Source organism: Lepidochelys kempii, chromosome 2 (assembly GCF_965140285.1).
Source record: "Lepidochelys kempii isolate rLepKem1 chromosome 2, rLepKem1.hap1, whole genome shotgun sequence".
Lineage (NCBI taxonomy): Eukaryota > Metazoa > Chordata > Testudines > Cheloniidae > Lepidochelys > Lepidochelys kempii.
In genome coordinates this window covers 190869456-190893273 of record NC_136381.1, presented here as the reverse complement: position 1 = coordinate 190893273, position 23818 = coordinate 190869456, and the positions used below count along the sequence as shown (strand labels likewise).

Sequence of the window (23818 nt, the reverse complement as noted above, 5' to 3'; positions counted from 1 at the left end):
CTGATTTAAGTAGCCAAGACTAGAACACTGGTCTCAGCTCCAAAATGCAGGTGAAACACTTGAGCTAAAGGCAAACTCCCTTTGCTGGGATTAATAAGCAAGTCAGTTATCCTCTCTGGGGGCCATTCAATAGAGGATATCATAATTCGCCAACTCATTCACATAAAGTCTGGACATTACAGGAAGGAAAGCAGGCTGACTTCAAAAATGTCTAAATCAGGGATAAAAAATTATGCAGGTCCAAAATCTTGGAATTGTTATATTCAGCCCTGGAGCAGTACTTCAGAGTACTGCTGGACTGAAGGACCAGTGATAGCTTTAAAGATTATACCATTGAAAAGCTAGTGTTCCAGAAGATATTAAAGTATTTTACTTTTATTTTTATTTATTTTATTCTTACTTATATTTTATTCACAGTCAGTTTGTGAGCCATTGGACTTTAAAATCACATTATTCTGATTAACATCTTGCTTTCTATCTCCATTTTAATTCTGACATAGTTTTATCTGATGATGTCTAGAGAACAAAGAGTTTGAAATCTTAGCTTTCAAACAATAAAAAGTATTAATTTCTAAAGCCCTCTATACACTACAAGTACAAACCATGTTTCCATAACCAATTTGTGACCTTCTAATCTGACCCAGTTATATAACAAAAATGTTTGAACTATGTCTACCCAGAAGCTTTTTCACAACGCTAAACTATGTCAACCACACTTGGCTGTCCACTATGTAACTATTCGTATCAGTGCATTCTGGGAAAGTCTAAAATGTTATTCCGTAGTAATTAACCACGCAAAGAATTTACCCAGGGTCTTGGTGAATTCTCTATCCCTGGCAATTTTTAAATCAAGATTGGATGTTTTTCTAAGATATACGCTCTAGGAATTATTTTGTGGGCAGTTCTATGGTCTGTGTTATATGGGAAATGAGACTCGATCAGTGGTTCTTAACCTGGGGTACAAGATGCCCTTTCTGGGGGTGCGAGACACACCAAATTTTTTTAGAAGGTAAATCATTGAAAACAAATTAAGCACAGGCACGTAAGTACAACTACTTTGTTTAATCAAACCTATGTATTTATTAACATTATACATTTTTAACAATTACTGTAATATACAAACAAAAATATATCTAGATTTAAATAACTGATCTACTTCAACGATTTTTGATAAGGGGTGCGAGAACATATTTTGAGAACCAGCGGGATGCAGGCTGCAGTAAATGATCTCAGTGGTCCCTTCTGGCCGTGGAATCTACAAATAGTACTTCAGCAGGAGATAGTGTCCTGACAGCACACACACGGGGTGACACAAGCAATCTGAGACAATATTCAGAGCTGAGATGGAGGTTCCACCAAACTGATCACACAAGCACAGTTAAGTGGGTCCATCGACAATGCAAACAGAAGTGTGTCAAACAGTTACAGGAACAAAAACATTTGCCAGCGTGGATGAAACAACTGTTAGCAACCATGGCTCCTGAGCATTAACCCTGTTATGTTATATACAAGCTATATTTAGACCCAATTTTGTTACTAATTACAAATTTGGTTAAAATGGTAGTGGAGACAGGGCCTAATTCTGGCTGATTGTGAAAATAATGTTGGAATTGAAGTAAGTGTGTATGTATGTGAGTGAGAGAGAGAGAGAAGCAAGTATAATAAAAAATGTGATTTTTTTAAGGGCCAATATATCATGACCTGCTAAAGCTAGAAACACGTATGTGGACCGGTAGAAATTCTGTCAGGACCAGAAAATATTTCTTAGGACTGGTCTTGAACTAGAGATCAGAAAGAAAAGTATGTTAAAGCCCTAGATAAAGCATCTATCTGAGTGCTAACAGCAAGCAGCATCTCAGGAGTCTTTTTGAAGGACTTCTCATTATCAATTAGTTTCTTAAACTACTTTACTGTAACAGATACTGTAATATCATGTGCTCATATACACTACATTTTTACATCTCTTATATTGCAAGCTGTGATTTCAACAAGTCATATATTGTTTTGAATTTGGCCTACAGCAGTAGTGAGAGGGCAACATTCTCAAATGCAGATAATGACTAAAGAGCCTAAGTCCCATTGACTTTTCATGACTTAGACTCCTAAGGCTCAGATCCTCCAAGGTGTTTAGGTGCCTACCTCCCATTGATTTCAGTGGAAGTTAGGCACCTAAACACCTTGGAGAATCTGGGCTTAAATCTACATACAAAAAGTTGTGCTGTTTTAACTACACTGATATAATTAAAGCGCTACAACCCCCCTAAGGGTGGATGCTGTTATATTAACGTATATGTGCTTAGAGTGGCACAGCTTATTCCCATAAGGGAAAGGGAATAAACTGTATCAGTATAATGCACCTTTATACACCTATAACTGCATCTACACTCTGAGTTGTACCAGTTAAAAAAAACAACAACAACAAAAAAACCCAACGTGTTCCCTACCTTGCAATTATACTGGTACAAATTGCATGTAGACCAGGTCGAAGTTGCTTTTGAAACATTTTACCCAGAGAACTTTTAACATTTGGTGGCCACCTTTCAGATAATTTTCTAGCAGAGAGATGTACTCCTGCCAAAGCCCCTGCAGCACCTGCTCTGCTTTTTTTCAGCCTCAACAGAAGGTCAGTGGCTGTAATGGGCATGAAAAACCATCTCTCCAAGTCAGGGTCGAGGCATGTTGGTGGGATGATGTGAGGAAACTTGCTCAAGCTGTACCTGCTGCATGGATAATTAGTCCCCAGCATTGTCACTGTGGCAATAAATTCATTTTTAAATGTTCTGAAGGGTCAGGCATTATCTAGATATAGTGGCAGAAGTGATTCTCCACATTGCAGCTCACATACTTTTCTCCGGTCAAAGGTGCAGAGTTCCTTTGCTTTCTTTTCATTGCTTTAAAGATTTAACCACCTCCGCACACAAAAGCACCACAGTCTCTTTTTACCTGCTCGATGCAAATGTTACTTTAGCTTCAGCACTGAACACTCAGCCAAGCAGCAGGCCTGGGACTCAAATCGCACTATATGAGTGATGTGAAATGAACATAATAGTAATGCATAGCTCATTAGTGCTAACTCTACACATTGATCTGCTACCATTGTATTTCTAAGGAAGTCTCTCAAGCAACAGTACACCATTCACAATGTGTACGACTGCCCTTTTGAGTTATTTTGCTTGTCATGTTAAAATGAAAAGAACGTTTTCCCTGATGGCACCAGGGAGCTACAACAGGCCTTTCCATTTCACAACCGAGGAAGCGTTGTCTTCTGAACCTCTCTCATGCTCATATGTATCCTCAGACACAGTGGAAATGAACAGTTGGTACTGTAGCTCTGCTACAAAATCACCTGATGAAGCTGGGTGTATTGCATAGTAAAGACATTGCTGCCATCTTCAGGAAACAAGGTGTTTGCAAACAAATATATAAAGTCCTTCATTCCAATCTCCAGGCAGAGGTGACTATAGATGAAAAGTAGTGGTTGTTCCTAATTTTGAGAAAAGATGAACTTCAGAATTTGATGTTAAGGAACATATAAAAAAAAATAGTAAACATAGTAAAAAAAAAAACATAGTAAAAAACATAGTAAAAAAAAATGACCTACAACTAACAGATTTGCTATGGGTATCTTCAAGGGGTGGTGTTGCAATGAAAAGGTCTCACAGCTATATGCAGTGTGCAAAATAAACTGAATGCAGTCCATCTCCCTTTTTGGGTGATAGGGGGTGGGAAAATATAGTGCGTTTTGACTCAGCTCCAAGTCAAGTCTATCGAATCTTAAATTTTTAGGCCACTGGCCCATTCTAAGGTGTTCAACACCTTAGGTGCCTAAGGCAGGACTGAGCAGTGAGTAAGGGGAAGGAAGATTGACTCTGAGAGGCAGAACTTTTGTTAAGGGTGTTCTTCAGCTACCGGTTCCCAGCTCTGATGGGGAACCAGCAGGGTGAAGGCAGCATGAATTGGGAGGGCTGAAAAGAGGTGTAGAAACTGGCACTGACCCAACAGTTACATGCTGAGAAGTCTGCCAGGGAGTACGAGTCTCCCTATCTGCTGAGATAGAGGTAGGGCCTGCCAGCACTTGGCATTCCCAACTCCCTAAAGAAAGGGAAGGAGAAACAGGTGTGGGGAGGAAATTGGTGCCTTTGCACAACAGAAAGAGAGGAGAGAGAGAGGCAGGAGTCAAATTAACCCAGCTCCCACCTCCGTGAGGAGAAGTGTGTTCCATCAGTAGGCCTGCAGATTTAGCCAAAACAAAATATGAGAACTTTCCAGCACGTTCCAAAGGCTTTCTGTTATCACACTGTGCGTAAAGTATCATTCCCTCTACTTCAGGTGGTCCCCAGCTACAGAACCTCATTTGCCCATAAATGAAGCTTTCTAGAATAAGACCTCTCAAATCAATTGACTCTTGAGGATGCTTTCACAAAGCGAATGCACACATTTTTCTAGAGGAGCATGACACTTATAATCTCTACTACTACTCCTATCAACCTGCAGGAGCAGCACTTTTCCCCAGGTAACTGATGAGACCCTTAGAAGGGCCTTCTTTGAGAAGTAGTTCTTTTGTGCATAGGTACAGGGACATACAATATATTGGGAGGAGGAGACATCACTGCTCTGGGTGCCCCACATACAGGGCATGACCCACATACTCCACTCTAGCACTTCCCCCCACCCCCAACTGTTACCATGAGGGCCAGCTAGATTACCTGCAGGAGTGGTTTTCTCTATATTATGTGGATCTACTGCTAACTAAGGAGCCTCTGGAGGTGCCTTCACTTTCCTATCCCATGGAACCAGAAGAAGGGGAAACTACACAGCTCCTGCAGTTCTCATCTCCACAAGTCCAAGGGAAGAGGAGTCATGAGGGTTTTTGCAGGAACTGCACTGCTTGTCCCCAGGGGATTAAAAATCCTCAAGCAGCCACCTACATTTTCACTGATCCTGCTCATCAGATGGAAATTTGCCAAGATCAGGAGGCAAGTGAGTAGCATAGGATCTCCCCAACTCAAATGTGAACCAGCACCCTAGCCTTAGTCTGCCCTCAAACCGAAACCCACTATAAACCTAATTCCAACCCATATCTGAACACTGCTATCTCAGACCATAGCTAATGTAAAGGTGACAGTGTCACAATATCCACCAAATCTACAAGTACCTGTTTTCAGGGCTACATCAAACTTCTTAAGTCTCCCTGGCATATGACAGGGAATGCCATTCAGTGGTTAACCACATCAATCAATGCACAGTATCACCTATCATGACACAGAATAGTTTAGTAGCCCAGCCTGGGAATTTGTGGACTGGGGGTTTATGTCCAGCTCTCCTATGTGACCTTGTGAGAGTTGCTTCAGTGCCTCAGTTTCACCAGCTAGACAATGAGGGTAAGACTAATAACTCCCCTTTGAGACCCACAGATAAAAAGGGCTAAATACTGTTATGTTCCCAAAGTGCCACAGAACAATGAGATCGCTATTTTCAACTTGTCACAGTTTTTTGTGATGTTCTTCAGGCAGCTTTGAACATTATTTTTGGTCTCTCTCGCACTCCCAGTCGCAATGTAGGATGTGAAATGATTTTAAAACTCACATCACTGATCCCTCAAGTTCCAAGTTCTTTAAAAAAAAAAGTGAAAAAAATCCTTCTGTAATTACCTAGTGACATGATTAAATGTAGAAGAATACAAACCTGGCCGTAGGACGCACAGCAGTACATTCCTTTAGCCACTTCTGCTGATAACAGAAAATGTGAGAGGGAGGCTGGCTTGCAGTGTGGAAACATCAGCAGAACCCAAGAACATATGAAGTATTGCCTTGGATTCAGCTCTGCCTAGCTCATATTTCATCGCCTGGGGAATGCTCAAAAGTGCCTTTTGCCAACCTTCATTGAAGAATTTACGAAAGTTTGTCCTGTGGTCTAGTTCTCCCAAGAGATAGATACTCCGGCCCTGATTCTGAGCTCACCCTGTTTCATGCAGATGTATTACACCACTGTAAGTGAGATCAGACTGAGATTTAGGCTGTTTCCGCACTACTCGCTAGGGGTGTGATTCCCCTGCTCATGGACATGTACTCATGCGAGCGCCCATCGGTCAAGCGCTAGTATAAATACATTGTAGCCACAGTGGCACTGGCAGGAGCAGCAGAGGCACAGCTGAGCCATGCCGAGTCCAAACCTGCCTGAAACCGGTGGATTCGTCCTCGGCATGGCTCAAGGGTGTCTCTGCTGCTGCTACCAGGCTACCGCAGCTACACTGCTATTCATTTGAGCAAGTATCTGTATACGAGCAGAGGAATCACACCCCTAACTCACAGTGTAGTGAATCCTGTGTCCAGCTGGCAGCAGCTGTTTGTCAGTAAAGAACTTCAATAATAACAGTAATATAGCTAAGATAGTATAATAATATAGGCAGTGTAGGTAGTAAAACCTATTGTTAAAGTTGCTGGGCACTTCCTATTATAAGAGAAGGTTACTCACCTGGTACTGTAATTGAGGTTCCTCGAGATGTGTCCCCCTGTGGATGCTCCACTTCAGGTGTTGGTGCACCCCTGTGCCATTGATCGGAGAATTTCAGCAGCAGTGTCCGTCTGGGTCGTGCATGCCCAGTGGTGGTCTCGCAGCACCATTGGCGCCTCATCTATCATACGCACGGCCCAACCCCCTCAGTTCCTTCTCAACCATCTCTGGCCTGACATGGAGTTTTGTAGCCGCGTCCCAATGTCAGTGACAAAAGAGAAATAGTTTTAAGTTTCATAGGGTAGTTAGTAGTAGTTTACAGAGGAACAGCCGTGTTAGTCTGTATTCGCAAAAAGAAAAGGAGTACTTGTGGCACCTTAGAGACTAACCAATTTATTTGAGCATGAGCTTTCGTGAGCTACAGCTCACTTCATCAGATGTTTACCGTGGAAACTGCAGCAGACTTTATATACACACAGAAATCATGAAACAATACCTCCTCCCACCCCACTGTCCTGCTGGTAATAGCTTATCTAAAGTGATCAACAGGTGGGCCATTTCCAGCACAAATCCAGGTTTTCTCACCCTCCACCCCCCCACACAAATTCACTCTCCTGCTGGTGCTAGCCCATCCAAAGTGACAACTCTTTACATAATCAAGTCGGGCTATTTCCTGCATAGATCAAGGTTTTCTCACATCCCCCCCACCCCCATACACACACAAACTCACTCTCCTGCTGGTAATAGCTCATCTAAACTGACCATTCTCCAGGTTTAAATCCAAGTTAAACCAGAACATCTGGGGGGGGGGGTAGGAAAAAACAAGAGGAAACAGGCTACCTTGCATAATGACTTAGCCACTCCCAGTCTCTATTTAAGCCTAAATTAATAGTATCCAATTTGCAAATGAATTCCAATTCAGCAGTTTCTCGCTGGAGTCTGGATTTGAAGTTTTTTTGTTTTAAGATAGCGACCTTCATGTCTGTGATTGCGTGACCAGAGAGATTGAAGTGTTCTCCGACTGGTTTATGAATGTTATAATTCTTGACATCTGATTTGTGTCCATTTATTCTTTTACGTAGAGACTGTCCAGTTTGACCAATGTATATGGCAGAGGGGCATTGCTGGCACATGATGGCATATATCACATTGGTGGATGTGCAGGTGAACGAGCCTCTGATAGTGTGGCTGATGTTATTAGGCCCTGTGATGGTGTCCCCTGAATAGATATGTGGGCACAATTGGCAACGGGCTTTGTTGCAAGGATAAGTTCCTGGGTTAGTGGTTCTGTTGTGTGGTATGTGGTTGTTGGTGAGTATTTGCTTCAGGTTGCGGGGCTGTCTGTAGGCAAGGACTGGCCTGTCTCCCAAGATTTGTGAGAGTGTTGGGTCATCCTTTAGGATAGGTTGTAGATCCTTAATAATGCGTTGGAGGGGTTTTAGTTGGGGGCTGAAGGTGACGGCTAGTGGCGTTCTGTTATTTTCTTTGTTAGGCCTGTCCTGTAGTAGGTAACTTCTGGGAACTCTTCTGGCTCTATCAATCTGTTTCTTTACTTCTGCAGGTGGGTATTGTAGTTGTAAGAAAGCTTGACAGAGATCTTGTAGGTGTTTGTCTCTGTCTGAGGGGTTGGAGCAAATGCGGTTGTATCGCAGAGCTTGGCTGTAGACGATGGATCGTGTGGTGTGGTCAGGGTGAAAGCTGGAGGCATGCAGGTAGGAATAGCGGTCAGTAGGTTTACGGTATAGGGTGGTGTTTATGTGGCCATTGTTTATTAGCACTGTAGTGTCCAGGAAGTGGATCTCTTGTGTGGACTGGACCAGGCTGAGGTTGGTGGTGGGATGGAAATTGTTGAAATCATGGTGGAATTCCTCAAGGGCTTCTTTTCCATGGGTCCAGATGATGAAGATGTCATCAATATAGCGCAAGTAGAGTAGGGGCTTTAGGGGACGAGAGCTGAGGAAGCGTTGTTCTAAATCAGCCATAAAAATGTTGGCATACTGTGGGGCCATGCGGGTACCCATAGCAGTGCCGCTGATCTGAAGGTATACATTGTCCCCAAATGTGAAATAGTTATGGGTAAGGACAAAGTCACAAAGTTCAGCCACCAGGTTAGCCGTGACATTATCGGGGATAGTGTTCTTGACGGCTTGTAGTCCATCTTTGTGTGGAATGTTGGTGTAGAGGGCTTCTACATCCATAGTAGCCAGGATGGTGTTATCAGGAAGATCACCGATGGATTGAAGTTTCCTCAGGAAGTCAGTGGTGTCTCGAAGGTAGCTGGGAGTGCTGGTAGCGTAGGGCCTGAGGAGGGAGTCTACATAGCCAGACAATCCTGCTGTCAGGGTGCCAATGCCTGAGATGATGGGGCGCCCAGGATTTCCAGGTTTATGGATCTTGGGTAGTAGATAGAATATCCCAGGTCGGGGTTCCAGGGGTGTGTCTGTGCGGATTTGATCTTGTGCTTTTTCAGGAAGTTTCTTGAGCAAATGCTGTAGTTGCTTTTGGTAACTCTCAGTGGGATCATAGGGTAATGGCTTGTAGAAACTCGTGTTGGAGAGCTGCCGAGCAGCCTCTTGTTCATATTCCGACCTATTCATGATGACAACAGCACCTCCTTTGTCAGCCTTTTTGATTATGATGTCAGAGTTGTTTCTGAGGCTGTGGATGGCATTGCGTTCCGCATGGCTGAGGTTATGGGGCAAGTGATGCTGCTTTTCCACAATTTCAGCCCGTGCACGTCGGCGGAAGCACTCTATGTAGAAGTCCAGTCTGCTGTTTCGACCTTCAGGAGGAGTCCATCTAGAATCCCTCTTTCTGTAGTGTTGGCAGGGAGACCTCTGTGGATTAGTATGTTGTTCAGAGGTATTTTGGAAATATTCCTTGAGACGGAGACGTCGAAAATAGGATTCTAGGTCACCACAGAACTGTATCATGTTCGTGGGGGTGGAGGGGCAGAAGGAGAGGCCCCGAGATAGAACAGCTGCAGCAGGAGAGTGAATTTGTGTGGGGGGGTGGAGGGTGAGAAAACCTGGATTTGTGCTGGAAATGGCCCACCTGTTGATCACTTTAGATAAGCTATTACCAGCAGGACAGTGGGGTGGGAGGAGGTATTGTTTCATGATTTCTGTGTGTATATAAAGTCTGCTGCAGTTTCCACGGTAAACATCTGATGAAGTGAGCTGTAGCTCACGAAAGCTCATGCTCAAATAAATTGGTTAGTCTCTAAGGTGCCACAAGTACTCCTTTTCTTTTTTAGTAGTAGTTTAGTTAGTCTTCTTTATCATATATATATATATATATATACACACACAGATATACACACACACTCTAAGATCCTGTTTTCAGTTGCATATAACTTTGCAAGTTAAACCACTTGAGTTGAAATTTTCCACTCTCGGTGCTTGCCTCGGGCTGAATTTTTCTGGGAAGGGGGGTTGCTTTTTGTTTTGAAAGTTTCAGCCAAAACAATTGAGCTGTTTCTGCAGGTGAGATTAGGGAAAAATCCATTGTTTTGCTCACATTATTTTTACAATCAGTGCATTATTTTTTAGATGCTCTAGTGTCTCCATGCTTTGGAGCAGGGACTTGAAATTTGTGTGTGTGAGATATGTGGCTTTTACTGTTCCCATGAAAAACTATTTTCACAAGGTATGAGCCTTTAAAAAAAAAAACTCAGCTCACACATGATCAAGGGAAACTTGTTAGAGTAAAGCTGCTAAAGTCTCCAAAGATTCTGTCTGCACTGAGTATGCCCCAGCCCTCCACAGCTCCTATGTGCAGACTACACTGTGTGTGCTCCACCATGGGGCTGCAGGGGCTGGCCTGAGCAGGACTTTCCCGGCAATTCACAATAGCAGTAGACCCCAGGAAAGAGAACAGGGAGACTCTCTCTCTCTCTTGTGCTCCTAGTACTTCCACTGCTGACAGCCAGGTATTGAGTAGAAGAAGAAAGCAGCCTGGTTTAGAATGAAGAGGGGTGAGGAATGAGAGAGACAGTGTAGTGAGCTGTAGCTCACAAAAGCTTATGCTCAAATAAATTTGTTAGTCTCTAAGGTGCCACAAGTACTCCTGTTCTTTTTTCAAAGGGGGGAACAGTAGCCAAAAGATGTGGGGGGAAGCAGTGGGAGATAGGAGCCAGTCAGGGAAGCAGCAGAAGGGGAGGGGGACAGGGTACTGAGGGGAATATAGGTGTCAATAAGAGGGAAGATTATAGCTGAGGAAGAGGGGACAGGAGCTAGGAATGGATAGATAGGAAGAAAGGTGTACAGAGATAAACCTGTGGCGGATACAGGGACAGAAGGGTCTATAACTTTGGAAAAACACACTGCTCTCCAGAACCTGCAACTGAACCCAAGAGTCCTGAGTATTTACGTATCTCTATTGTCCGCACATATATGTGAAACCCCTGGCAAAGAGTGAGTCTCGACCTCCTCTAGAAGCTGACCGCATATTTAATCTTCTACTACTACCACCAGTTACTCCATTAGCTAAGTGGTAGTGGTCTAAGGTCCAAATACTGCTAGTAACCCAAGCTGGGGGTCAGTATGGTTCCACATGATGGAATTTCTAGATTTTTTCCAAATTTTTTTAAAGTAAGGAAATTACATTTAAAAAACAATGTGAAAAGAATGGTAAAGTTGTAAAGTCAAGTTCTCAAAAGTTAGGAGATGTCAGATTTAAAAGTTGCCCATGCAACCTTAATTCACCCCACTTATGTGTAGGCATTATAATTGTAAGCAGAGCCTCTTACTACCTATTTCCACAGTTCCCTTGCCTCTCAGTGCACATGCTACTCTTGGGGAAATTCTGTGCCCCTGTGGAGCAGCAGAAAAATGCCCCCTCCCCCCCACAGATTCCTTTCTGCTTCCTTGAAGAAAAAGGTTTCTGTGGGGAAGCAAAGAGCCACTGCATCAGTACTCAATGACCCCTCCCTGGCAGCTCTGCAGCTCAGACATGTCTGTTCGGGCAGTTGGGGAGAGAGGTCTGGGGATGCCACGGCCACCCAGGGACATTAGTCCCAGCTGGGTGGGAGATGGGGAGGATGGAGATGGAGTTCCCCCTCCCTTGCACGGAGCAGCCAGGACTGGGTCAGATCAAGCCCCAGAAACTTACCCTGGGTGGACGGGGGAGCAGCTCCCTGTACAGTGACCCCTCCCCCCAGCTGCTTCCACAAAGCGCCCCAATCCCCTACCCTGCCAAGCATCATCCCCTGCATCAGGAGCCCCCCACACCTGGACCCCCACCCCACTGAACCCCAATCAGCTTCACCCTGACCCCCCACCATCAAGCCCCACTCCCACAGTCCTCCCCTGCACAGCCCTAACCACCTTCACCTGGACTCCCCTACAGAGTCTCATTCCCCCTGCACCCAGAAACCCGCACTGAGCCCCTGTGCATCCAGATTCCCCCCTGCACCTAGATCCCCCACTGAGCTGCCTGCACCCAGATTGCACCACACAGAACCTTGATACTTTTGAGGGAATTCTACACAAAAAAATTAAATATTCTGCACAAAAAAATTTAAAAATTCTGTGCACAATATTTTAAAATTCTGCAAAATTCTGCATATTGTTAAAATAACACAGAAACACAACAAGAGTATAATCACACCATTTTCAATTATTTTTGTAATTTATTTCAAAATACTTGTCAGCAAATAATAAAAATGGTGTGGTTATATTGTGTTATTTTGACAAATATAATAAGCAGAATTTTCCACAATTTTAAAATATTGTGCGCAGCATTTTTAATTTCTGTGTGCAGAATATTTAATTTTTTTGGTGCCGAATTTCCTCAGGAGTAACATGCTAGACCTGCTCTGGGAATGTATAAGTGTTGTGTAGTGAAGGAGGTTATTGTCTGTAGGACTGCTTCCTAATTTGTTGCAGAAGTTGGAGGCAAGGGATTGCAGGGAGGGAAAGGATCATCTCATGGTTAAGGCAGTTCAGTACTACCCTGGAAAATTTGATTCTATCCCTCTCTCTAACACAGAGTTCCTATGTGATGCCAGGCAAGTCACTCAAACCAAAAAGTGTTCACAGCTGGCCACTAATTGTATGTTCCTCATTTTCTTGGTGCCTACCATGAGACACTTGGTGCTAGATTTGCAGAAATGCAGGGCATTCACAGCTGTGATCTGAATATATAATGTGCTATAAAACTGTTAAGTACTCTGAAAAATCAGGCCCTCAGCGTCTCAAGTTGTGCACCTTAAATGAGTGGGTACTTTTACCAATTGTTACCTTTATCTCTGTGTCTCAATTCCCCAGTTCTAAAATGAGGATAATACTACCACGTAATATCACAGGGGCATTGTGAAGAAAATTAATTAACGTTTGTGTGGTGAGTAAGGTCTGGGGCCACACACTGAATAAGGATAAAAAGAAATATTGAATAAGTACTCATTCACTGAATGAGGCAGTGATCCTGTGGAAAATACAATGTGATCATGCAATTAAAGACTATCATAATGCAGAAGGGAGGCAGAATTAAGGTAGCAGAGACATCCTTAAGTCTGGCATTTCCTAATTTTTGAATGTTTGATTTTGCAGCCTTGAAGTTCTTTTAACATAGGGGTGTTTTTTTTGGATGCAGTAATATAATAATATTAAATAGTGAAGAGGGCAAACAGCCCTTGAATGCATAAGAAGGGGAGTATCGAATAGGATTAGAGAGATGGTATTATTGCTGTATATGGCATTAGTAAGACCATTACTGGAATGTTTTGATTAGTTCTGGTATTCGCAGTTGAAAAATAATACTGGAAATTGGAAAGGGTTCAGAAAAGAACTACAAGAATGATCTGAGTTCTGGAAAACTTGCCTTATAGTTAGAGACTATGCAAAAAATGAAATATAATAGAGAGGGAAAGGTCAATCAAGCTTTGCTGAGGGTTCAGGTAAATTTTTGAGGGAAAGCTGTAGTTGGTTCTTATTTTATCCAAACAGATTCACACCTCACTAAAAGAAATGTGATGTTGCAGCATTAGTTAAACAATACTAATTTCTAGTCTTCACTAGAGTACAAGACACATTATAGAAAAAAGCAAGATGGAAGCTGTGACTTTTTTTTCTACTCTACTCTGTTGTCTTTACTGTTACCTCATATTTTCAACCCACCTCTACTGTGTTTTGTGCGTTTCATCCATTTAGGATTTCCTGTCTGACAGTCTAGATCAGGGGTTCCCAAACTTGGGTACACATGCTTGATGATCCATCCATTCACTTCACAATTTTTAAAGAAGGTTGTATGTGAACCAGTAAAGTTTGGGAGTTGCTGTCTTAGATTGTATGAACGGAAAGGTCCTGGAACATTCTGGGTGTTTCCATAATACAGATAAGATAACCGTGTATAGGTACCCCCAAGCACTCTGGTAAATGAAACACTAGATTAGGACCCAACAGAGCCGGGTTCTATTCCCAGTATTGTGAGTTGGCAAGTCACTTATACCTGCTCCTGCCTCGGTTTCCCCATCTGTATAACTGGTATAATACTGTAGTTTTATACCCACTTTTATGAAGTACATTTAGATATGTGTTATGTTACATTACTTTTTTAAAAAAATAAACTTTGCCAACCAGCGTGCCAATAAGTGTTAACTGTGGTGAGTCTCAGCAGAGAGGCCAAGGACTGAATGAGCCCAGAGACAGAAATCCCCTTCATAAAACAGTCTCTCCTGCTTAGGGTTCAAGCACCTTGAAAAGACAGCATAGGGGATCTTTCACTGCTGCTATACTTAATCTGTAATAAACACAGGACTTCATTCTTCTGGCCTTTCAATCCGGCAGTACTCAGAAGAGCTAAGTGTTTGATCCTCAAAGGGACTTAGACAGGGCCGTCCCTAGCCATATGCAGCCCCAGGCTTCCGCGGGGGGGGGGGTACCTGCTCCTCGCCCCCCCACCGCCAGGGTCTGGGCTGCGCTCAAGGTCTGTGGGGCCCGGGAGGCAGGAGCTGTGGGGGGCCACTTTGGGAGGCCCAAGAGGATTAGCAGGGGACCAGGAGCAGTCTGCTCCGTTTCCCTCGCCCCAGCCCCAGCCCCGTCACTCAGGTGAGGAGGTTTGGGGGAAGGGGTCCCCCCCTCACCGGCAGGAAGCGGAGCAGCCTGGCCCCAGCCGCGGTGCTCCACTTCCCACCGGCGGTGAGATGGTGCTTCCCCCCAGCGAGCGACGCAGCTGGGGCCGGGGCGAGGGAAGCGCAGCGGGCTGGAGCCGCTTCCCGCCGCCAGGGAGTGAGGGGGGCGCTCCTTTCCCCCACCCCCGCACTCACCGGCAGTGGGAAGCGGAGCGAGCCGGCCCCAGCCCGCTCCGCTCCCCCCGCCCCGGTCGTGTCGCTCGGGGGAGGGGGTCTCCCCCGCCCCCGCACTCACCAGCGGCGGGAAGCAGAGCGAGGTGGCTGGGAGCTGGCGGAGCAGAACGGGCTGGGGCCAGGTTGCTCCGCTTCCCGCCGCTGCCAGGGAGTGCGGGGTCGCTGGGGGAAGAGGTGGAATGGGGGTGGGGCAGAGGAGGCGGGAAGGCTAAGAGGTGGGGCGGAGGGAGTTGTCCGGGGCTCCACACCCCCCTAGGGGCGGCCGTGCCCCTTGCAGTGGGCACAGCCCGCAGGGGGGCGGCCGGCTAAGGGATAGGGCTGGTCGCCAGAGCTGGTGCCCCAAATGTCATGGTGCCCTATGCAGCTGCGTATTCTGGGTATGCCTAGGGACGGCCCTGGCCTTAGACGTTGCAATGCCTAACTTTTAGGCACCCTGCCTAGTGGAATCTAGAGCGCTAAGTGAAGTGCCCAGGCTCTCTATACCATGCACAGGGAGAGCACAGCACCTAAGCAGGGGTTCCCAGAAGCCAGCAAACTGAGCTGTGAGACACCCCCGCTAGCCAGCTGGTATGGAATGCTAAGGAGAGGGGTGGGGCCTATGTCCCCTCTCAGGGGGTGCCTGCCTCCACTCAGGATTCACAGCTGTGAACTTTCTCCAGGAGTTAGGCACCTAAGCCCTGTCAGTCCTTTCTTGCAAAAAATCTGAGAAGAAGGTGGGGATCCTCATTATATCTAACAGCCCACTAGCCAGGTCACTTTCCTGGGATGTTGGGCACTGTAGGTTTGAATCCTTGCCTGAAGCAGGGCCCCAGTGGTGGGGGAACACCTAGTTTGAGAATTCTGTTGCAGCTCAGGCATGAACACACAGATGTCAGGACACAGGCTCCTGTGGGCATGTTAACTGGCAGACATTTAGGTGCCCTGAGGACTTTCCCAGTGGAAACATAAGGGCCTAGGAACTTTAGGCACCTCCAGGATTAGGTGGCAACTGAGTAGGAGTTTTGAAGAGCTCAGTGTTACTAAAATGTTGAATTTAGGCACCTGAGTGACAGGCAGTTAAGTCCCTTTGTGGATCTAGCCCCAAGTTCACATTCCAAAAACATAATGGAGGGTGGGGGAGAGGAGAGAAAGTTATGTTCATAGAGGAAGTACAAGATAGCCCAGGACACATTTATGATGCCTTTTGAATAAATACAAATTTCTCACTGCTCATAGTACCACTGTTTTTCCAGATCTCAGAGACAAACCTCATATTTCACTGACAATAGTGACATAATTGTACAGACTGTAAATCCTAGATTTTTCAAAAGATCTGCCCAGAATTTAACCATACATCTCCCACTGATTTTAATGGCAGTCCTGTCATTAAATCTCCAGGCAACTTTAAAAATTCTATCTATTTTAGGCATTTACAGAGCACCCACTACATAGCAGCTAGGAAAATTGAAGGAGTATTGTTGTTGTTATACTCACTTTATATAGCCTACCAATGGGGATAACTACATGTTCTGCTTCACTTTCCAGTCTTAACATGCCTCCAGGGCAGAGTGGAGACATCTAGTGGTTATTGACACTGGTTGAATAGTCTGAAAAGATAAGGGCACGACTGTGCAATTTTTATGACTGAGTACTTTCTCAGGGAGAGCAATTCAATTGATTTCAGTGGGACTGCTCATGCAGTGCTCACCAGCGTGACTAAGGGTTGCACAATCAAACCCTAAGGAAATTCATGCACTGGAAGTGAAGTTACTAGTAATGGATAAATTGAGGCTAGTCTGGATAATAGCGTCATAATGGCCTGCTGTTTTGAAATGTGCAAGCATGGTATGAAATATTTTTCCATTATTTTAATAAAGAGATTTACAGTATAAGCATGTCTTTTGCTGTGACTTAAGATAGAGACTGCCTGAACTCAACCCATGAACAATTCCTCTGTTGTAGCTTACTCTATTTTAAACAGAGCTCTAGCCTTACGCTTTTGTATTGACATTCTTTGTGAATAAATGGGATGTGAAACTAGATCCATGGCAAACGCACATTTGCCATGTTTGTCAAAATATACAAAGCATCTCTGACCCCTCTAAATTGTTTCCTTTCCCTTAGGCTACAATCCTAATAAGTAAATTTAGCTGGAGCTGAGAAAGTATTTTTTTCCTAATTCATGAATATTTTCTCTCGTTTTCTCTGATTAGGGATCTAGACATTAGGGAGTACATTTTCAGAAGGGCAGTCTTCTTTTTATAGGTGCAAATGAAAGTACATTCATCACCAAGTACTCATTGTGGGTGTAAATCAGGTACTTTAAAAGTACAAATGCTTTAGATTTGTGTCCACAATTTATTTTTGCAGGGACAAGTTTTGTAGGTACAAACTGAACCTACAAAATAAAGGATCGACCTGAACCCCACTGAAAATTAAACCCCTGTGTGTGCTTAAATCTCCACAGTTACATGGACCATTGAGATTAGTACATATAGCAAAATGAGTTTGGCAGGCTTAAATAAAATTGCCCAGATTCTTAAGCTTTTTTTTTTTTTAAAGTAAGAAGAAGAAGATTAAGCCTCTCGATCCAAATCAAAACAGATTTGAGTATACTGAAAGCAATCCTGAAGAACTCTTTCTCAGTCACTTTAGGTTACAACAGCACGCTATGGAAGCTGATTATATTTACCCTGCTAGTAATATGAATTCCAGCATCACTGCATATGTCCAGTGTTCCATGACCTGAAGCAGATGCTTTTCCAAATGAACATACTAGCTCACAAACTTATTCACGGGATCCGTATTTGCAGCTGATTGGCAGTGTCTGTCTGTCTATATATCTAACTTATGATCTGCTAACATACTCCTTACTGCAGGATCTAAGTACTGCACAGGTAGAACAGATATATGCAGTGAGGTCTATAGTGGACTTCATGGAGTATTCTGCTATTCTTGAAGTTCTAAGAAGCTATTTGTGGTTTATATATATCATTCCAGCCATGGTGCAAAAGCTTCATCAAAAACAAGAGGGTTGGGTCTTGCAGCAAATTCTAAAAGTGGCCTCAGAAGGTAAGGAAAAGCTGCAATTTCTGCAAAGCCCAAAACATACTCTATATGGGCTAGATTCTGAAACACTTGCTCATTTCAGTAGCATCTTGCTCCATAACAGCAGTGGAGTAAGACACTATTCCATGTGAGTAAGGATATCTCAATATGGCCACGTGTCTTGAGAAACAAATCCAAGTTACTAAGTGACTTCCCACAGAAACTATCAAATTCTTGTAATTTTTCTGTTAACAGCAGTTCTGCTGACAGTCTGCTGCATGAGGAGGAAGAAAAAGACATCTAACCCAGAAAACAACCTGAGTTATTGGAACAATGCTATCACCATGGACTACTTCAACAGGCATGCTGTAGAGTTACCAAGAGAGATCCAGTCCCTTGAAACTTCAGAGGTACCATAGTTGCATGGTAACATATCCAGCGACTGACAAGCTTTACTGAAACCATACTAGATGAATAATATTAATAAACTCTTTTGAAAACTTTATGTACATCCAGAGAAACAACCTTTCAAGGAAGCTCACCCCAGTGTGATGTGATGACACACTTACTGTATCTCAAAGATTCTGTGTCCTGTTGTTAAAGTTATGTTTTTCCAGAAAGCTCTTGCTGTCTATTCCTAGGACTGAACACCCTGGGTTAAGCAGTACAACACAAGGTTGTTCACTTTGGCCTTGCCTTAATTTGGGCCTACAGTTGAGTATAGCATTCCATTCAATGAGTGGGAGTGGTTCAGGGTATTTGTGGCAGTAGTATGATTTGTGCCAATTATTGTCTACAGTGGTTCAGCTTAATCTCTGTAATGTGCCCATATATCATGATGATGGCACAGTGGAAGTTAACAACATAAAAGATGTCTGAACGTCCAGTTCTCAAGAGGTTTCTGTAGCTTCTCCTGTGACAGTTTCAGGGGTGCATTCTACAAGTAAGAGAAAATTGTAAACACCTGCCAGTAAGACTGTGAAACCCTTACTTACACTGGTGAGCACTTACCCAAGCATTCTGATTGATTTCAATGGAACTATTCACATGGGTAGGTGCTCACCAGTGCGAGAAGTGTTCGATAGCTTGGAAGAAGAGGAATTAGTTGGCTTAGTTCAAGAATGTAAACTTGGGAATAATGGATGAAATTAAGCAAAGGATAAAGGATTAAACAAGTGTCTACACTAGTGTCTATTTTAATTCAAGTTAGCTGAGTGAGCCAGGTTTGGGTAAGTGACAAACATTTGTGTCCAGAAACAAGCCTTTGGGAAGTGTCTAGACTATCATTTACAATTCTGTTGGTTAACTTAGTTAACTGGCAATCATCTAACTCAATTCAAAACCAAACCACAAACTCCTCTCTAGCCACACCAAGAGACAACTTCCTAATGGTGAGATCTTTTAGGGCAGGGGTGGCCAACCTGTGGCTCTGGAGCCACACGCGGCTCTTCAGAAGTTAATATGCGGCTCCTGGTATAGGCACCAACGCTGAGGCTGGAGCTACAGACGCCAACTTTCCAATGTGCCAAGGGGTGCTCACTGCTCAACCCTTGGCTCTGCCCCCACTCCACCCCCCCCCCAAGCCTCCTATATACCATGAAACAGCTGATCGGGAGGTGCGGGCAGGGAGGAGGAGGTGCTGATCCCCGGGGCTGCTGGTGGGTGGGAGGGGCTAGGAGCGGGGTGGGAGAGCTGATGCAGGGCTGCTGACTTATTACTGTGGCTCTTTGGCAACATACATTGGTAAATTCTGGCTCCTTCTCAGGCTCAGGTTGGCTACCCCTGTGTTAGGGTGTGGAATAGTCACCAAAATGAGAAGGGGTGGAAGCCCTATAACTTGAGTTATTTAAAACTGAATTTGACATAGTATTAGAGAATATATTGTATGACCTGCTAGTGGCCCCAAGGGGCCAAAAACGCAACTAAGGATCAGTGCAGCATAGGGAGTCTCCCAAAATGCCCTCATACGTCCAGGACCCCTGGCTGGCCATTTGAGATTATGTAGGAGCACTGAGATGGATAGATATAGATATGAAATACAGCAACCCTTTGAAAAAATGTGTGGATATTTTTGCCTTGTTTTTTTTAATGTGGAGATTCATTTTTAAAAAATAAATTTCTATTGATCCCTGTTCCTGACCCCAGTAAGTACATGGGGTTTGCGGCTCTGCAATTTCTAATTTTATAAGAAAATTTAGCCAAAGCCAGAATCGCAACTATAATGTTTCTTTGCTGTCTTGTCACTAATATGAAGTGGAAAAGGAACAGACTCCACTGTTAATGTCATCGACATTTTCTGGATACCATGGCACCACATATTCGCTCTTGTTACATTAAAAAAAGAGGTTGAAAACGTATCTTTGAATTCATTCCCCCATAATTCCCTTCTATGCAGGCTTGGGAGAGTCTTTCCTGTAGCTGACTGGCTGGGAATCATGGATATGAAATTTCACAAAATATTACTTTTGCAAAATTTGAAGAAAGCAAAATGACATATAGAGCCAAATTCTATAAAATGGCCTATAATTTTGGGCTACTCAATTTTTGGGTGGCCAAGTTGAGTAAGCAGTGGTCTGATTTTACAACCCACAGCTCCCATTGACTGCAGTTTGGCAAAACCTCTGGAAATCAAGGCCTGGTTTTCTAAAGCTGGATATCCAGAAATTGGGGTGCCCAAAATTAGGGGACACTTTGAAGAATTTGCACATATTCTCTTGGCTTTAAACTCTATAGATCTTATAATGTAACCACATTCCTTTATATTCCATAAACACACACAGCAATGTGCTGTAATGTACACCGAGGGTAGATAACAGAATTTAAATAGCTCATGCTCTTTTTCTCTCTTTCTCCTAGGACCATCTGTCTGAGCCACGCTCCCCAGCCAATGGTGATTACAGAGACAGTGGGATGGTCCTTGTTAACCCATTCTGTCAAGAAACACTATTTGTAGGACATGAGCAAGTGTCTGAAATATGACCCCACACCTGTCCTTGTATTGCAGTTCCATCTTTAGTGTCTCCAAATTATAAATACATATATATATTATAAATATAATCTTTGTGTAACCCTGAATTATGAGAAATGTTTTCAGCTTTTTCCCCCCTAAGAATTGTCAACCTCTTTTTTATAAGTGTGGTAAAACTTTACAGAGCAAACTGTGGCTTTATAAAATAAAGGTATTTCTAAGCAAAACATCTATTGAACCAACTGCTTTTCCTGCTGTCATTTACTAAATGCTTATACAGAATGTTTAGTCTGTATCACCACCAGGTAAGGTTAGCTTCACTGAAAACAGTGCCTGTTTGGTACTACACCCTGTCATGATGCAGGGGCAACCTGCACCTGTGAATCTCCTCTGTCTCTCCATGGGCACTCTTTCGTAGTGACAGACTTCTACTGCACTTTGTCCAGAATGGAACTCCACAGTTACCCCACTTTAGACAGGATCACTAGGTTTCACCAATTGTATTTACCTCAGCCAGCCCAAATTGGTTTGGGTCTGGCTACAGAATCTTCTCTAGGTACTCGTGAGCAGTTTAAAAAGCAATGGCTCAGGACAGCTTCTTCAAGAACAAGGTTTCAGAGTAGCAGCCGTGTTAGTCTGTAGCCGCAAAAAGAACAGGAGTCCTTGTGGCACCTTAGAGACTAACAAATTTATTAGAGCATAAGCTTTTGTGGGCTACAGCCCACTTCATCAGATGCATAGAATGGAACATATTGTAAGAAGAAATATATATACATACAGAAAAGTTGGAAGTTGCCATACAAACTGTGAGAGGCTAATTAGTTAAGATGAGCTATTATCAGCAGGAGAAAACAACTTTTGTAGTGATAATCAAGATGGCCAATTTAAACAGTTGACAAGAAGGTATGAAGATACTTAACTTTAGGGAAATAGATTCAATATGTGTAATGACACAGCCACTCCCAGTTTCTATTCAAACCCAAGTTAATGGTATCTAGTTTGCATATTAATTTGTCCAATCTGTTCTTAAACTCCAGTGATGGGAATTCCACAACTTCCCTTGGAAACCTATTCCAAAGTTTAACTATCTTTATAGTTAGTCTTTCCTAATATCAAACCTAAATCTCCCTTGTTGTAGATTAAGCCAATTATTTCTGGTCCTATCTTCAATGGCCACGGAGAACAATTGATCACCATCCTCTTTATATCAGCCCTTAACATATTTGAACATGGATATATAATATTCATAAAGGTGAAACAGATATCACCCCTGTTTGGCACAAATTCTACATTAGATTTGCATGATAGAGCAAGTGCAGTGATCTAATATGCTGGGATATTTTCTAGCTGTTCCTCTGGGATGAGCTATGGAAGACAGACAACAACACACTGAGCCCCTCTCAGCCCTAGCACTGTAGTGCTGGACCCAGACAGCATGCTGATGCTAGCAGTCCCTGAGCTTTAGGGAATTGGCTAGCAAGCCTGGCAGAAGTCCAGTCATTGCCCCAGCAGGGAACGGATAGCCAGGTCAACAGCTTGGATAAGGCACTACCTCCTGTGAGCATCTAGCAGCCTGAGCTGAGGGGAGTGAATGCTGCATCTTTCACCAATCAACATAAGCTATACAGCATGCTCCTGCAATGCTCTCTGAATGCTTCAGTGCACCTCCCATTCTTCTGCGAGATCGCCACACCCCCAGCACTCCTCCTATCAGACAGTTTTTGCCTAATGATTTAGGATGATCATAGCAATCTGGATAGCAAATATGTGCAATACTGAGGGAAGAATAGTTCCCTAGGGGACTAATACCCTGCTCTCCCTCAGGCAACACTCGCACTGAAGTCCTGGTGACAATGGAAGTTTTGCCAGTAAATTCTATAGTGTAATGACAGTAAATGAGAGCCCTCCATAAAACTTGCCTGCAAGTTGAACTAGCCAACTTAATTAAGATCTCTGTTCAATGAGTAGTGGTGGGTAATAAAGATCAAGATATCAGGATGTATTAAAAGCAATAGAGAATAAAATGAAAACTGTAATGTCATTACCTAAATCAATGGCATGTCCTCCCCTTGAACAACCTAGTACCGGCATCAAAAGATGTGTTTTCATTTTTTGCTCCTGAGATCCCCTTTCCTATACTGTTCATTGACTGAGGTCCAAGCTCTTCTCTCTCTATTGTTATCCTTTACTCACTAGATATTTTTATTTATTTATTTAATGTTGCTAATTGCATACACAGTTTAAATCAGGGGTAGACTGTGAGACAGTAGAGACCCTGCCAGGGTTTTCCAGTTGGACAGACAGATATTAGCTCCTACTCTGGGTGCTTTGTGCTACTCCAATGAAGCCAGAACACCCGCTTACTTGGCTAGCAAAAAATTTCCCTTGCATAAGGGGAATGCTCAGGTGCTGTAGAGCTAGTGTAGTCCCACGGTCTGGCAGGCATGACTAGATAAACAGGAATGTGACCAGGGCCCCGTTAATCTACCTGTTCCTTGCTGCCAGATTGGCCCTGAGTGCTGTGGGTAGCTGGACATAAATTAGTGCAGCCTCCAGGGTGCCACTAGTCTAGCATATATCATTAATCTAACTAGTGCTGGCGCTAGAATCTTGGAGCCACAAAAGCAGCTTAGACCCACCCCTTCTACAATGCTGAGACAGTACTCCGAATCTGGGCCACAATCTTCACAGAACCATAAAATCATAGCTTTTAAGGATAGAATGGCTGTTACTGGTCATTTCATTCATGTCTTTGAATCAGAGAAGTATAGTTTCTCTGCTTCTCTAATAGGTAATTAGATTTACTGTCAAGAAGTTATTGGATATGGATATAGACAATGAGAGCATTCAAGTGCACACACGCGCAACGGAGAGGCAAAAGCTGTACATCCTTAACTCTGGTGACTGAATGATAAACATTCCATTTGAGGAACATCTGATCGGATTAGGGTGTAACAAACTTCACTAGGATCTGGCCTGTGGAAAAGGCTGCAGGACACTGTACACTGTGTATTTATCATCTGAAGCATAAAGGGACAGTGAATAGAGTTAAATTCGTATCTTCC

General features: G+C 43.6%; 1 protein-coding gene and 1 long non-coding RNA gene across 17 annotated transcripts in view; one reads left to right on the top strand and one right to left on the bottom strand.

Annotated features, from left to right (window-relative positions):
• The window catches only part of TMEM108 (transmembrane protein 108), a 389399-nt gene extending 368417 nt beyond the window's left edge, over positions 1-20982 (top strand). For 12 of the 13 annotated variants that reach the window (XM_073333193.2, XM_073333196.1, XM_073333192.1 and 9 more), the window contains 2 exons: positions 18041-18195; positions 20642-20982. In XM_073333193.2, coding sequence (XP_073189294.1) covers positions 18041-18195; positions 20642-20764 — 278 coding nt within the window. In that variant the 3' untranslated portion in view covers positions 20765-20982. Of the gene's footprint in view, positions 1-18040; positions 18212-20641 lie in introns of all 13 variants that reach the window. The other variant, XM_073333203.2, reaches the window with a different exon arrangement.
• LOC140907384 (uncharacterized) overlaps positions 1-23818 on the bottom strand; it is a 108330-nt gene that overhangs the window by 13885 nt on the left and 70627 nt on the right. Inside the window, exons 1-3 of one of the 4 annotated variants that reach the window (XR_012157480.2) lie at positions 14820-15097; positions 6475-6685; positions 3347-3484 (exon numbers count right to left, since the gene is read on the bottom strand). This is a non-coding gene — a long non-coding RNA (uncharacterized LOC140907384). Of the gene's footprint in view, positions 1-1039; positions 3485-6474; positions 6686-13571; positions 14510-14819; positions 15098-23818 lie in introns of those variants that run through there. The other 3 variants (XR_012157476.2, XR_012157477.2, XR_012157478.2) reach the window with 3 other exon arrangements.